The sequence below is a fragment of the Trichophyton benhamiae genome (genome assembly GCF_000151125.1).
Source record: "Trichophyton benhamiae CBS 112371 chromosome Unknown contig00294.0, whole genome shotgun sequence".
NCBI classification, from domain to species: domain Eukaryota; kingdom Fungi; phylum Ascomycota; class Eurotiomycetes; order Onygenales; family Arthrodermataceae; genus Trichophyton; species Trichophyton benhamiae.
Genome location: NW_003315087.1, coordinates 199,729 through 215,543, shown reverse-complemented (window position 1 = coordinate 215,543; position 15,815 = coordinate 199,729). Strand labels below are relative to the sequence as shown.

The 15,815-nt window shown below is 48.4% G+C and overlaps 4 protein-coding genes across 4 annotated transcripts; 2 read left to right on the top strand and 2 right to left on the bottom strand.

Moving 5' to 3' along the window:
- Positions 1-867: 867 nt before the first annotated feature.
- ARB_02429 (uncharacterized protein) lies at positions 868-4,409 on the bottom strand (the record flags this gene model as incomplete). The annotated part of the gene is made up of 3 exons (XM_003011324.1): positions 868-2,352; positions 2,414-3,495; positions 3,551-4,409. 3 exons carry the CDS (start codon positions 4,407-4,409, stop codon positions 868-870), a joined length of 3,426 nt encoding a protein of 1,141 aa, XP_003011370.1.
- A 591-nt stretch (positions 4,410-5,000) lies between these two features.
- ARB_02428 (uncharacterized protein) lies at positions 5,001-6,696 on the bottom strand (the record flags this gene model as incomplete). The annotated part of the gene is made up of 2 exons (XM_003011323.1): positions 5,001-5,382; positions 5,453-6,696. 2 exons carry the CDS (start codon positions 6,694-6,696, stop codon positions 5,001-5,003), a joined length of 1,626 nt encoding a protein of 541 aa, XP_003011369.1.
- A 98-nt stretch (positions 6,697-6,794) lies between these two features.
- ARB_02427 (uncharacterized protein) lies at positions 6,795-7,121 on the top strand (the record flags this gene model as incomplete). Its single annotated transcript, XM_003011322.1, has 1 exon — positions 6,795-7,121. The coding sequence occupies one exon, from the start codon at positions 6,795-6,797 to the stop codon at positions 7,119-7,121; it is 327 nt and encodes a 108-aa protein (XP_003011368.1).
- Positions 7,122-12,901: 5,780 nt separating this feature from the next.
- ARB_02426 (Rho GTPase activator (Bem2), putative) lies at positions 12,902-15,446 on the top strand (the record flags this gene model as incomplete). The annotated part of the gene is made up of 3 exons (XM_003011321.1): positions 12,902-14,391; positions 14,466-14,560; positions 14,617-15,446. 3 exons carry the CDS (start codon positions 12,902-12,904, stop codon positions 15,444-15,446), a joined length of 2,415 nt encoding a protein of 804 aa, XP_003011367.1.
- Between the last annotated feature and the right edge of the window lie 369 nt (positions 15,447-15,815).

Genomic DNA, 15,815 nt, shown 5'->3' with positions numbered 1-15,815 from the left:
CAAATACGCTAAGGTGACCGCCGTTCTCGGTCGCACTGGTACGTTCAGCCCACCAGCATAGACGGGGAATATCGACTCAAGGGATATGGGAAGAGGAGGCGCAGAAAGATATCCTTGTGCATGATATACGGGAAGAAAGTGATATATGTCGCTGAGGGATGAAATGCTGATTTCGTTTTTTCTTTGCTTGGAATAGGTTCCCGAGGAGGTGTCACTCAGGTCCGCGTTGAATTCATGGATGACTCCAACCGAAGCATTATCCGAAACGTCAAGGGCCCAGGTATGCGCCTCTGTTCTATCTCGGTTTAGAGAGCTCTCAATCTGCCTTTTTCAAGGAGATGACGGGGAACTGGTTGCAATTTGAAGCGTCCCATAACTAACAAATATCACATTTAGTCCGTGTCGACGATATCCTCTGTCTCCTTGAATCCGAAAGAGAAGCCCGCAGACTCCGATAGACGCGGGTTGTTTGGTGGTGGCCATGATAACGGAGGGGTGTTTACATTGGGCGCGATTTCCTGTTACTATTACTGGTTCTTAATTCGAAGCCTTTGATGTCCCAAAAATAAACGAGATCAAGAGATTCAAAACAACTTCCTCCTTCGTCCTCGCTTTCACTTTCTCCTTCTCTGGTTGGACCGCGCATCGATTTGAAAGATCAGGTTAAAAAAGACACGGAATGCATGGCGGACAATTCCATGAAATATTATGGGTGCGATTGACCATGGTTACTTTCTCGTATTTTTTGATACCCGACAGTTCAACGGGTAAGAACTTCTCGAATTAAGGCATTACCCTCGCATCAACCAAGGATGTCATTTATATGGTACATCTATATCACAGCTGATAGCACACCCAAACGCTATATTACAACAATTCAATATCATTGAGAAGGCGTTCAACTTGCTCTCCAGCACTATCACTTGTGCTCTCATCAGACAAGGTCTGGAACATACCCCGGAGAACGCCTCCCATCTTTTTTCTGCTGATTTTAGCCTCGAGCTCTTGGGACTTGACCTGAGCTACCTCCAATATTCCAGCTGGAATATTTGCAAGCTTGGCAACATTCAATCCATATGATCGGTGAGCCACTCCTTCACCAATTTCATATAGGAAAGTAATGTCCTGTCCATGATCTCCGCTTTCAGTAAACTTCATGTGGACATTGCGTAATTCACCGCCTGGAAACGCACTTGCAAGCCGACTCAGGTTCTGGTAGTGTGTGATGAACAGGGTCAAACTTCTCAAGTTGCGAACCATGTAGTCAAGCACTGCCTGTGCTATAGCCACACCATCATGTGTAGACGTCCCACGACCTAGCTCGTCGAGTATCACTAGTGAACGAGGCGTAGCTTGTTTCAAGATATCGGCCGTTTCCGATAGTTCGACCATGAAAGTAGACTCACCTGCAAGCATGTTGTCAAATGCCCCCATACGAGTGTACACGGCGTCAAGCATTCCTAACGTAGCGGATTCAGCCGGCACGTATGAGCCAATCTGACCCATGATGCAGATTAAAGCTATCTGGCGGACGTAGCTAGACTTTCCTCCCATATTGGGACCGGTAATCAGTAAAGCCCTAGTTTCATCCGTGCTTAACTGGGTATCATTGGGCACATAGGAATCAATCAGAACCTTCTCAACCATCGGATGGCGGCCTTGAGTAATGTTGATGATCGTGTCATCCGTGTATTTGGGCTTGACATAGCCTGGCTGTGCGGCAATCACAGATAGCGAGTGCAATGCGTCAATTGTCGCGAGCGCTTGGATACAGTCCCGAAATAGCTGGTACTTCGTTGAAATATCCGACAGCAGCTTCAAGAATGCTGTGTCACAAGCAGCAGCCAACGACTCCTTTTGTTGGTCCCTTTCTCGCATCATCTTCACGACTTCAGGGGTATGGAAGCGTGATACCTTTTTAGTTCCACTAATCTTCCGCCAGGAGGCTGGTACTTTCTTCAAAGCACCTTGAGAGTTCTCAACTTCAACTAAATAGTCGATCCCTGCAACTGAAACATACTGGACTTTCTTTTTGCCTAGAGTCTCGGCTATAGACTTTAAATGGTCTTTGAGCTCATACTCGATCGTTCCGATCATTAGACGATGTTCGCCGATCTCCTCTGACTCCTCTGACTCGCGGAAAAAGTCATATTTGTCATCCTTCTTTGCAGCTGTTTCATTGATTTTATTCAAGTATGAAACAACATCATCATGCATTGTAGGCAGGATGGCAATTGATTCGCTTAGAATAGGAGACTTAAACGCAGAGTCAGCCGGGGACTTTACATGGGCAAAGCTCGCAGCAATTGACTGCATGCTTTTGAGCATCGTCAACAGTTCCGGCCGAGAGCACTAGTAATAGTAATTATTAGAATATCAACGAATGTCAAAACAAGCCAATTTTCCCACTTACCTTCCCATAGTACACCCGAATCAAAGCCTTTTCGAGGTCTACTCTGACCTGCGACAAGGTAGCCCCTAGGTTATACGTAAGAGTAGACTTGTCCGAGTCAAGCAGTTCTGTAACAGCCTCTGTGCGCTCCTCCAGCTTTGCTTTGTCTAGCAATGGTCTCCCAACCCATCTCCGGAGTAGGCGTTGGCCAAACTTCGTCCGCGTCCGGTTCATGCTCCAAAATAAACTACCTTTTGACGAGTAGTCTGTCTGGTTTTGGTATATCTCTAGATTCGTTAATGTGTTTCCGTTAAGCAGCATATGAGATCTTGCAGAAAATGACTGAAAGTATTTCGTCAAATCAAAAACATGTTCAAGCCCATACTCTGTCAAATGCTTAATCATGGCAGATAGGCAGATGGTCACGTCGTCAGGTAGCTTGAGCACCTGATCTAGCAGATTGCTCGCGTTGGTATCCTCTGGTGAGCCAGTAGCGGCCATCTTTCCGGCATAGAAGCTGGATATATGACTATGTGCTTCGGCTGCCGCAGTCTTAGATTTCTCCCTCCGCTCAATTCGAACACTATCCCCAAAGGTAGTCATTCTACCTTTGGCCAGATGCTGAACAAGTTTGTTGGTTGCAGCAGACAGATCACCAACCAAGAGCAATTCGCAGGGAGCAATATGGAGCAGTCTGGTTTCAATCTCGCTCCTCATGAACCCATCCTCAAAACTGTCATATATGACGTTCCCAGTCGCTGGCTGAACCGCAACAATTCCGATTTGAACTTTCTCGCCATCTCCTTGCCCTTTAGCACCGCTCTCTGTTAAACACAGTAAGTAGCCTGTAGACGGTTCCAGAGCACCAGATAGTTCAAGCTCAGCATCGTCTTCAATGTACGTTGCCTTGGTATACATATTGGTAAGTTTCCGCACGAATGGTGCGTTTCTGTTATCTCCAGCAGCCTTTAGCGCAGCGGTCTCCAGCTGCTTTACAACGCCGACCTTATATCCAGCTGCCACCAGTCGTTTGACATGTACATGGAGACGGTGGATAGGTACACTTGCGGATGCAAAACGAGTCAGATGTGCTTCCGATGGGTCTGTAGGTACCGTTAGCCATAATATTCATTGTATATATAGAACAAGGGAACTAACGCTCGTCAAACCTAAGTTTCCCCGGTATACACACTATACTGAGAACCTTGGCTGCTATTCTCGCATCCTCGCCATAAAACTGGTACTTGTACCCAACCTGGATGAGTAACACGGCGTCGAGATGCTTGTTCTTGATCTCCATTATTTGCCTCTCCATTGGTGTTAGCTTAGATCCTCCAGCTTTCTTCGCAGCTCTACCCTTTGGAGCAGGAGGCGGGCTATCTTCTTCCTCCTCGTCACTCGCTGCACCTTCAACAACTAGGTCTACTTCAGAGGCACCATCATGGGAGTTTAATGCTGGAAGACAATCCGGCCCACCCAGCCGACGCACGAATTTCTGATGCAATTGGTCCTTCTTTTTGCGCTCTGCAGGTGATATATGTTCGTCCGTCGGGGGCTGCACGGGCGAGGACTGGAACCGGAATCTCTCTGCTCGAGATGCAGAAGATTGAGGCTCCGTGTTTTGTATAGGACTTGAAGGTCGGAGCTCTTCTCCCTCTTCACCCGCCTCTTCTTCTTCTTCATCTTCTTCAGTACCATGTTTTCCAGTTATTGATTTCTCTGATTCATTCCCAGGGGCCTTCCATGCACTGCTTCTTATCCGCTTTTTAACCGGGAGTACGACCTCATCCTCGTCCTCGTCTTCCTCGACATCTTGCTTTGTACCATTGCTCTTTGCTTTTGGCGAAACTTTCGACTTTGACCTGCCAGGTAATTCTCGAGTAGATTGGTGGCTTGTATCCCTTTTCCCGTTCTTCTGTTCGGCAGTGCTCCCACCAGACGACGGACTGGGTACAGTTTTGGTGAAGAAGCTAGATATCGTCTGCTGTTTTCGTTTCAGACTTGGTGTTTGACTCATTATTCAATCGTTTCCGCTTCGCAGACGAAGTTGACTCTCAACTAGTCTGATAAGTCTGTCCGTCAATGAGCAACTATGCTGTTGTTGCACTCCGTTGCCCTCTGGTATCAAATTTGGAGCTGTTCTTCAAGACCTCTTTTTGAACGCGTCGAAATCGCGTGTAGTCGCCATGCTTAGGTAATATTCAATTTAAATCGCAGTTCAGCTACCACGTGACCATTTCTGGCATATCGTACGAAAGTAATGTTATTATTATCATGACGTTTTGGCAGGACTTCTATAAACTGATCTATGTATGCCTGACTGCAAAGTTTTAGAAAATCAAAAAAATGCATGTTAACGTATCAATAGGTAAGTTTAAAACACCGATGATCATCTCACTAGTTAATAATGGGAATCGCCCGTTATGCGCGAGCCGTTGTTTGAATCGTAATATAGTTAGATGTGAGCGGTTTGACCATCAGCTGGCTGGGTTCACAGCATAGTCTTTAAAAGTGATTGCTGACCAGCGGCTCACAGTAGAAATATATATAAAAAGAGTGATAACTGTAATTCATGTCAGTGTAGGCAAGCCCTCGAGAACCCTAGTAATCACTCTAGCGGGCCATTAAAATACATCCGAGCAATGTCATCGTGGCCCATTTCAGCCATGGGGCTTTTGGGAGATGCGTTCTGGAAAACTCCTGGTGCCTGCTGACCAAATAAGTCTTTGGTATCAACGGTCATAGTGTCCCTAATGCCAGCCCTATTGGAACCAGAGTCACAAGATTGCTGAGAGGCGGCATAAGACAAGGGGTTCGTTGAGTATCCATAGTTATCGTTCTCGTTTTGGGATGGATATCCGTAATAGTACTGTTGCTTCTGAAAATTTCGCTCATGGGAAAACATAGGGTCAACATTCTCTTTCCCACGGTATGCTTCTAGTGTGATAAAGGTATTAGCCGGGACCTTATTTTTGTGGATATAAACAAAGCTACCAACCAGTACTTGGAGGTTTAAAGGGGCCATAATACGGTGTGTTGGCGGAATTTTCGAGTCCATACTTGGATGTGTTAAAGAGCGCATTGCGGTGGGTGTCCAGCGGAGGATAGTTCATCGGATCGCCGTGACCACCGAGCAGTAATGCCTGCTGAGACAGCTTTTCGAGCTGAGCAGCGCGGCTCTGCTCCCTAATCCTCATCCTGTACCTGTTTTGTGCCATCTGCACATTTCCACTCAACTGAGACATAGGTCGTCTACGAGGACGGGTTACCTTCGTCTTCGGGATAGGAGTCTCTCCCTTCAGTGGGCTACTATCGTCAACCATCCCAGAGATGACACGCTGTTTCCGAAGGGTACCGTTAGGGGAGAACACTAGCTCGGTAGGTTCGACGCTTTCGGATGTCTCTTCCATTTGCTTGATAATGGAACCATCCTTCTTCTGATTGCGTTTACGTCTCATTTCTTCAGTTGCAGAATCAAAAATATCCATCCCAGGCCAAAAGACCCCTTTCAGCCGGTTCACCTCATCGCTTCCACGCTGACTCTGGTCTTCCTGGTCATCATACTCATAAGCAGCATCATCGTCAATGAAGGGGTCGGGAGTTATGGATCGCCGAACAAAGCGAAGAGATGGGTGTAGCAACGACCCTCTCCTCATTCGCCTGGCCATCAGAGGACTTCCCTCTCCGTCTGACTCCGTCTCATCTCCATCCTTCCATACGGTTTGCACCGACGAGGCTTGCAAAGTGGTCTGGGGCTGATATTGAGTTTGTTGGTGCCAGCCATATCCAGGCTGAGGATTGGGGTTGATCATACTCGAAACAGACATGGGAGAGTATGTTCTGCCAGAGATACGGTTTCCTTGAGCGTCGTAGGTATAGTAATTCTGAGAGAGCTGGGGATCCAAGAAGCTAGGAAGCGAACCTCTCCTAGGACTGGATGTAATGGAGGCATTCCGGTTGGTAGGTGGAGCCACAGTTGTCGACGGCTGATGGGAAAAGGCAACCGGAAGACTTGAGCGGTTACTGGCTCGGGAGCCTTTGCCAGTCCGGGCTTCTTTTGCTAGCATACGGTCTGACAACAGGTTGGCCAGCTTATTCTGCTTATACCACCGGTCATACGCAGCCAGCAGCTCACCAGCCTGGGGTTCCTGCTGGCTGCGTACCTGTAGCTTGAAGTAGTGAGACAGATGCCCTTTCGAGCTCACATGGGTCAGAAGGTGAGAGACATCGCTGAACTTGGGCTTCCGGGGGCAGATGTTGCACTTCAGCTCCGACTGTGGCATATTGACCGAGTTGGAGTTCATGGAACTGGTATACGGGGGGGACGAGGTCTTGGAGAGAAGAAAGGAGAGAAGAGTAATACTAAGGTAGTAATACTGTAGTACAACAATGAAACTGTTCAATGGTCTCTGCAATGGCTTCTGGCTCAGACGAGAAGACGAGACGTTGCATGGAGGGGCAATCGAGATCCGCCGTCAGTGTCGATGTCGATGTCGATGTCGATGTTGCTGACGGAGGGAGGAAGAGGGAGAGAAACAGCGAGGAGATAAAGAACCTCGCCGGCTGCTCAAAGGGGATATTTGTTTGTTCTTCCCTGTCGTTGGCAGAGGAAGAGCAGGCCTGGAGACGAGGAAAAGCACCAAAAGTCGAAGGGAAGAGGTCAAAAGAGTGGGAGAAGGAGGTTGAGATATCTGGAAAGAGCACGGCCGCTGTTGTTGTTCTTTTTTAACTTTCGGCACTTTTAGAAAGCAGAACAACCAGCACAAGAACACAGCACGACGATGGATATCAAGAGACGATAGATGTATGAAAGATGAAGAAAGATGTTTGGAGATGATAAGTTTGATGAGCTTATCACGGTGGAGTGGTAGTTTTATGTACACGATGCGCTAATGCTCTCAGGGCTAATATGTATAGACCTCCCTAAGTGGATATATGGCACGCGAGTAGGTATTTTCTTCTCCTGCCGAGTGTCCCATTGTCCATTTGTAAGGTCGATGGGCCATTAGAAGCGGGAGTTGGGGAAGAGAGAGGGAGATCTAGTGGGTGACTAACGGTCGGCGCAGGGTTACTTACAATTAAATAGTATATCACGATTTATATTCACAACTATACGCAACGACCTAATGCTCTATCTGTCGCCTCCTTAGGCATACAGCTGATGTATGTTAGCAACAGGGTTCACCCTCCATATATTTAGTTGATGCCAATGAAACGTACTATACTGGGTCTACCTCTTTCAGGCCTGGATACTTCAACAAACTCAAACCTGTTAGCCCAAACACAGTATGGAATACATCCACCATATCCTCAGGTCTATCAGCGATGCCGCCATGCTCAGGATCCTAAAACAGTCAGTATGTCTCACTTTTTCAAGGTATCGTGCATATGAACAGCAGCCCTACCTGGCACCGTAATATGAATGCTGCAAGCTTATCACCGTTGATCCAATGTAGCCTTCCGATCATTGCTAACGAACTCATCACCCACCAGCTATAACACACATCCTCTTTCTTTTCAGGCCGCCCGTTGAGGCCTCCATTCTCCAACTGTCGCTCACTAAGCCAGCCACCCAGCCGGTCGGTATCAACCAGGTCTAGCCTGTCAACTATAGCGAGAGCTCCGACACAGGTGAATATCTGACCGGCGTGTGACTCAGCACCTGGCCTAACCCCATACCCTCCATCAAAATTGGCACAGGATTGGATATATGCTACAGCCTTCTCAGTATCGACGAGGTGTAACAGGCCGAGTAGAGAAAGTGCGTTAAACGCCCCATAAAGGAACCGGGTATCTGTTTCTCCCCACGAGTCCCCCTTAAACGTACCCGTTGAACGGTCTTGGAGGTTCGCAATCCCTACAGCACCCCCTGATTTAGCACATATCAAGATATAGCCAATCTGGGGTTCAACATACAAGAAGCAACCTTCTCCTTCCCACCGCGTCCATCCTTGTTCAGCTCGTCAACCGCATCAAGCGTTACAAGTATCTGTACCGCACTAACGGTATATAACATGTGGGCATCGTGTCCAGGCGCCGCACCGAAACCACCATCTTCTCTCTGGCAGGATAAAACAAATTCTATCGTTTTGTCGCGCGGTAGAGCATCTGGATGCCCGAGTATATGCAGTGCTGTGAGACCCCAGTAGACGCCGTTGAGCCGGAGGTGTTCCGTTAACCAATATTCAAGTTCATCTCTTCGCTGGCAAGCCAGGGGTCAGCAGGGTGTCTAGACAGACCAGGAAAAGAAGAGCGGATGCCAGGAGAAGGGAATCTTACGCACAGTATCTAGACTCTTTATATAATCCACATGTTTTTGAGTGTAGAGCTCCTGCGCTCCAGAGGTAGATCCGCCTCTACCTGGGCCTGAGACAAGCGACATGAGTGATGGCTCGAGTAATGTAATGGATATAGCTGCAGTGATTACCCGTGTGCTTATCCGCGTGATCAAACAATAAAATATTCGGGTTTTTCCCTCCGTGTAGAGCGCTTCAAAAGGGGATTGATGGAATATTTGTCAATATTGTTCTGGAGCTGGACAGAACTACGTGATATGTGTCTGTCTAGCTTTATCGGTGGGGTGACCGGGATTGGGCGATGCATAATATTAGGTTCAATTTTCATGGTTTTAATTGGTCAATCACTCAGCTGCATCACATGACTGTCAATAAATCCTATCAGGTCCTTGCGTATGTAATCAACATCGTCATTTCATGGCTCCAGCCAGTCAGTCACTTCTGGCCGAATCATTATTTGTCAAGAGCTTTTGGAATCTTCCCTAGGCAGAGATTCCCCAGCTAATGGTCCATGCAAGATATGCGAAGTAGTTGCCGGTAGTGAACGTTTTTACCGCCTAACCCAAGGCTGATAGGCTTCTTCACATAATTTCTCTGCCTCGAAGACACTTATACTTTTCCCAAGTCTCTATAGACTTTTCAGGATAAAGCCGAATGTTACGCTTGATGTTGCTCTTTTAGAGTATGATGCTCAGGGATAGAGGCGAGGAACTCCAGAATGGGGTTCCATTTTATGGTAATCATCCGCCCTATGGAAAGTTTTCCTCCGAGTAGTTAAGTGGGCAGTGGCGATTTATCGACCCCGTCTAGCTCTGAGGCTCAGGGGTAACTACGAGATACGAGTAGTTGAAAGAAACAGCATGTGTTTCTGAAAGATGGTGGCGATCGAGCAATTATTCACTTTATGTATTTTGTAGATCGAATTATCTCCTACGGAAAAACTCAACTCATATTGAGAATTGAATTGTGTTGTCATCTTCAACGTTGATCCCACTTATCCCACCTTGCTAGGAGTAAGTCTAGGTACGGGTCAAAGATACGTGCAATGGGCAAAGTTTTGCTAAAGGTGCCCTAGGTCTCCATTCGATGAGCTTTGACGGCAGTGGACTGGTTACTTGCAGAATAGAGCGCCTGAATCTGTGACTAGTTAATGGTGCATTTGCTAGTCGGTCGACTAGTCAGTTATATGATCACCACTGTCTGGCAGTATATTGAGACCTCCTCCGTACTCCGTACATTCGTGAGTACGAGCAAGGCGAATTTACATGGCCAATCCCAAGAAACGATAATGGAGAATCACACGAGTTCTTTCCTTATCTCTGCCTTTCGGTTTTAACCTCCTGGCTTTATACGACTTCAGTGGGGCAAGATTCATGAACGTGCATTATTCCAGATGTATGTGTATTTGAAGAAATCAAGATACGGAGCTGATATCTGGAAACGCAGCCATGATGGAAAAGGCTCTCTATCTCCTAAAGTTAAGGTGTGAGACACCTGCATGAAGTAAACACCACCCTCAGTTTGGGAACCTATTTTTGATACAGTGTACCGGTAATCTGTTCCAATCTTAGCGACTGATTAAAGGGCGAATACGACAGCGCTTACGGAGTACAACCTAGTACAATCCATAGCCATCATCGGACGGACCACTGCCGTTTGGCCTGAAGCGAAGTCCCACGCTCGAGGGCCCCCTTGCTGCATAAAAGATTGGGGTGACAAGCTCTGTAGTGTTGCTATGTATATGTTAATATTATGCGTTTCGTGATCCATGGTCAATCAATGCCCATTCTCCAAGGCTGAAAGAGTGCCTGTCCTACCTAGACATGCCAGTTCTCCACCAAAGAAGCGCCTTACATCTTAGCGACCAAGAGGACCTCGTGGATTTGGCTGTCTAGGCCCTCTAGAAGCCGCCTGCCGCTACGGAGTAAGGAGGCGACGTTTAATCTCAGCCTCGACGGAGGATACATAAGCATCCGGACTCCCGTTCCTCGATCTCTGCGGCCAGTCTCTCTTGTCCGTTCTCTTCCAGGGAGAAACAAGATCGCTTCCTCTCGGCTTCAGGTCGAACTTCCCCCTTTTTCGTGAAATTTATTATATAAGCATGTACGTCATGCCAAGCCTGTAGCCGCCAGCAGCGACGCTAGTCCCCTTTCAGCGCTGACGTCAGCATCGCCTCTTCGTCTCCTTTCGGCAATTCTCGACTTCAGGCGACTTCGACTTCAACCTCATCTTCGTCTTCTGCGGAATCTGTCGCTCTTCACAGCATCGTCTGTGCTACGTTCTGGTGCTGCTTCGGTTGTTTTGTCCTGGTGGAAACGCCCTCCTGTTGCTGCCAAGCGCAGAGCATGCTGAAACATTGACTTTCGCCGCCTCCTTTACCCCTTTAGCCAAGCTTCTCTAGCCCGCCATTAATATCGATATCTTATATACTCTGCTCGACCTGCAGCGTCCAACCGCCGAACTGGGATCTTATACTTACAGCCTGTCATCCTGCCTGCTGTCGTGGACCGGGTTTATTGACTTCGCCTTTCGTTTTGTCCCACCGATCGATCCCCAGGTTCCCTTTACCGCCGGTTCGACTTCGCTCTTCTGCCGTGGCGGGGGGTTGAAAACTAGGCTAAAGTCGTACTGACGCTATCAGCTACACCCACCGTTCATCTATTGGTGGTTGACTGGCATCTATTTTTTCCCTTATAAACGACCAGAGACAGCACGCTCGAACGGATTCTGTTCTGACCCTCGTGTGTGTGTGCGTGCGTTGCGTGTTGTTCGTAAAGCCGCTCCAGTTGATCGACGCTAACACGACCTGGTGCCTGCATCCCCCTCGACCGGCCGGGGGCTTGCTTCGTTGTCTTTTTCCACCCTTTTCCTCCTTCCCTTACGGAGCATCCTATGTGGCCATTATTATCAACCGCCTCTCCTTACACACGCAACAGGAACTGTTCGGCTTTTTCTGCTATCCTTCGTTTCGAACTTTCCCCTCCCTATTTTCGAAAAGTTGCCGTGTAGCTGAGCACAACTGTGTGGTGGTTCTGCGCGAATCAGAAAAAAGGTAGGGTTAAATCCTCCTCAGCTTTCGGCTGTTTTTCGGTTTCAGCTTCGCCCATATTCCCCCCTATTGGCCGCGCGGGTGTCGTTCTTGTGTGCTGCTTGTTCTTTTGTACTCGAACCTGTCGATCGCCTCAGTTCAGACGAATAACTCCGTCTCTGTACCTGTATCAAATCCTTGATGGGGTCAAGGCTGCTCACGGAGCGCTCTATCTGATACAGAACCATAACAAAGGGCGGAGCAAAAGCGGGAGCCACGCAGGAGAACAAGAGCCCAGACGAGAATTAGGATTCGAAGAGGAAAAAAGAACAAGGAGAATCCACGACGAGACAGAGAAAAAGTCAGCCCTATTTCACGGCATTCTGTTTTTCCTGTTGTATCTCCATGTTGCACGAAGCCTTTCCAGTGATGTTCTTTATCCCTTGCCCGTTGGAGGTTGCTTTTTTCTGTGGTCGTCTGCAGCCATATTCGACGTGCAACGCATAACTACCATGTCCTGTCATGTTTGTTGCCTTGTCGATTCCTTCACCGTCTCTTGAAACTGACTGTTGTCCTGCGTTTTTTGCTTCTTTACGGGAACATGAACTCGGCTTACTCTGGTCACTGTCTAGAATCGTATACTCGACGTGAACGCAGCGGTTCCCCATCTGCCCTTGGGGTTCCCCTTTTCGTGTCACCCTTTCTATTATCCGCGACTGCTCATATCTCACCAACGCAACCTGCCGCTTGAAACAGCCCGAAGCCAACAATATTTACACCGTTGATGGCCTGTGCCTGACACTGCCATCCTATCGCCCTGGCTTTCCTTGGAGGTTATAACACATACGTGGTGCAGGGAGCGTGTTTGATCAATCATCGCCTGGCATAACTGCCTTCGCCCGTTGCGTTGGAGCCCAACTCCGAATATAGCCCCCGCATACCTTGTTTGCTGGTTGACAGATAGAACGAGGATCCTGATCCAGAGTCCACGTTTCGGCGGAGCATTCTTCCCTGGGTTTATGCCAGTGCGACGGCATTGCAGCACGGAGTAACAACCCGGGCTGGCTTGTCCGGTTTATATCTAGAACGGTATGCTACTTGTCAGGCGCAACTCATTTCAGCCCGATATTCCTTTCCTCGCTTCTACAGTTCCCTGCATTTACCTACATTGTCAATACTGTCGATATGACTGACCTCGTCGATTATAGCAAATTCCCCGATCCTTTGTTGCCTTCAGGCGCAACACTCCTTTATCACGCTCATATTCCCTTTTCAGCCTTCATATCGACATATCAGATTTCTCGGTGCATTCCCAAGGGGAAGCCAAACAGATCTTCAGTCTACATATCCGCAAACATGGCCAGAAAATCGCTCCAAGTATCTACATCTCAGCATGAAAAGTCCAGCCGTGAGACATCTCAGTCGAAAACATCACCATCCCAAAAGCTTGGCCCCACGTCGACATTCCCAAAGGGTTCAACTATCAGACCCGTCACGTCCACATCATCAAACGAGCCAGTTCGGGAGCCCGAAAATGTGACAAACAAGGCTGAACATCCACAAACACCAGCGATAACGGCCATTCCACCATACCCTCCCTCATCCCAGCAGGCCAATAAACACGCCCGTGATCCATCCAAATCTTTCTTCTCCAACCTTAAAGCGTCGAAATCTGCCCAGAAAATACATCTTTCAGACGCGTCCAGCGGCCATTCTGGAGAAGAAAAATCTTCGATGAGTCGAGGGAGCTCTAGGGATAGGGCTGGCCGTGGCACCGCGACGCGAACGTCACCGAAACCCGATTCACCTAAACAGACTGACAAACCTAACAGTATGTATGCACCTGGTTTCACTCACATTACAACGCTAACCCTGGCCCCTTGCCCCTTGTCGCTAGGCGATACAAGTGAAGATCGCCAGTCCCCCCCTCTGCGCTCCGCAAGCTTAAAACCAGCTGAAGACTCCGCCTCAACTTTCAACCCACCAATACTTCCACCATCTTCTTCCTCAGCACCACCTGCGCCTGCAGCAATACATTCCCTCAACCCAAAGAAAAGCAAGCCACGCTTTGGAGGCTTGCTGGCTCGCACACGCTCCATCCGTGCTGACGACGGTCTACAAAGCCCCCGTTCGGCCGGGCCCAAGAAACGTCCCTCGAATGGTCTGCTACGCCTTGAAGAGACCAATACCGATACCGATCCTCCACTGAAGACCGCTCCTCTGCAACAAGAGCGGACATTCAGAGACGTCATGGGCTCGACGTCTCGCAACCGTTCCGCCGACCGACCAGCAACTCGAGATGGCAGTAGAACACTCTCTTCCAACCAGAATAGCGGCAACTCTCAGCAAATACAAACTACTACTAAGCGAGAACGCAGCCATGGGAGCTCAATGATGAGCTCAGTAGCAAGCTCATCACTTTTTAGCAACATCAAAAACACCTCCAGCGGTGCCGCAGACCGTATCGGCAAGGCTGGCAAGGGATTCTTCGGAAAAATCGCACGGAGTGGTAGCAGCAACGAACGAGAGGTTGTCCAGGATGATAACTATGTGTGCTCTGTTATTAATCTGCCTCTAGTTGAGCAGACACGGCGAACCAGAATGGTGAAGAGTTTGAGAAATTCCAAGGACAAGACAGAATTTTGGATGCCTGCTTTACCATGGAGGTGCATTGAGTATGTTTACACATCATATTTCATTTTCAAGGGTGATCTCATCGTGCATTAATACTGATTGCTTTTTTTGCTAGTTACCTTAATTTCAAAGGTTGTGAAGAAGAGGGCTTATATCGTGTTCCAGGAAGTGGGAAGGAGGTGAAACACTGGCAACGACGGTTTGATACAGGTTTGTCTACCCTGCCTGCAACTCTCGGGTAACGCAGCCTGCTAAGACATAGATAGAACTCGACATCAACCTATTCGATGAACCCGATCTCTACGATATCAACACCATCGGATCTATGTTCAAAGCCTGGCTCCGTTGTCTCCCTGATGAAATCTTGCCAAAAGCGACTCAGGCGAAGATTGCTGCCGAATGCCCTGGCGCCACCACTGCACCACAGCTACTCAAGGATGAACTTTCCAAGCTTCCTCCATACAACTACTACCTCCTCTTCACAATCACATGCCACCTCAGTCTCCTCCATTCATACGTTGACAAAAACAAAATGGATTACCGCAACTTGTGCATCTGTTTCCAGCCTTGTCTGAAAATAGATGGATATTGTTTCAATTTTCTTGTCTGTGACTGGAAGAACTGTTGGCAGGGATGTTGGACAGAGAAGGAACATCTTGAAATTGAGGCGGAGCTCGATAGGCAGGAGAGGGAAAAACAACAGCAGCAGAATGGCCATCCTTCAGATACTTCTGCTGTAGCACCTTCGAGGACCTCCGGCGCAACGGGTGAAGAGAGAGCCATCTCGTCGTCGGGTAGCAGTCAGCCACCGCCACAGATGCAACAATCGCCCCAACACTCACCGCAGCAATCACCGCAGCAATCACCGCAGCAATCACCACAGCAATCGCCTCGACAACAATCGCGTAACTCTGCTGACTGCACGGATGGAGCGCGTGCTATACCGCCGAGACAGGACTCGACCCGCTCCGTCAGCCCCAAGAAGACGGCCAAAGAAGTGGCCCGACCCAGCAATCATTCACGATCAACTTCCCAGCTGCCCGAGCTGGGTCCTCCCTTATCGCCTATCCGCTTTTCTACGGAACTGACAACCTGATATCCTTGAATTATCTTTCCCACTCGCTGACCTACTTCCTTCCAGGCATACGTCAGGCTCGAAGGAGATGGCACTTCCCTAATAAGGCGTACCATACCCCTTGCTTTAATCTCCCCTACAAACCAATCTTCGTTCTCAGAAAATCTTTTTCTCATCTATGTTCCGCAGTGGATTGCGTTGCTTCACCTTTTCCCATTCCCTGTTACAACTGCAAGCACTATGTCCTTTTAAAATATGATTCCCTCCACAATCACCAGACGATACCATTCTCCTTACTTGATTTTCTTTAATGAGCTGTCCCTTTTATCACCTTTTCTTCCCCCCTCTCTCCGGCTGGCTTTTTGACGACTTTTTTGCGGTATTTGCTTT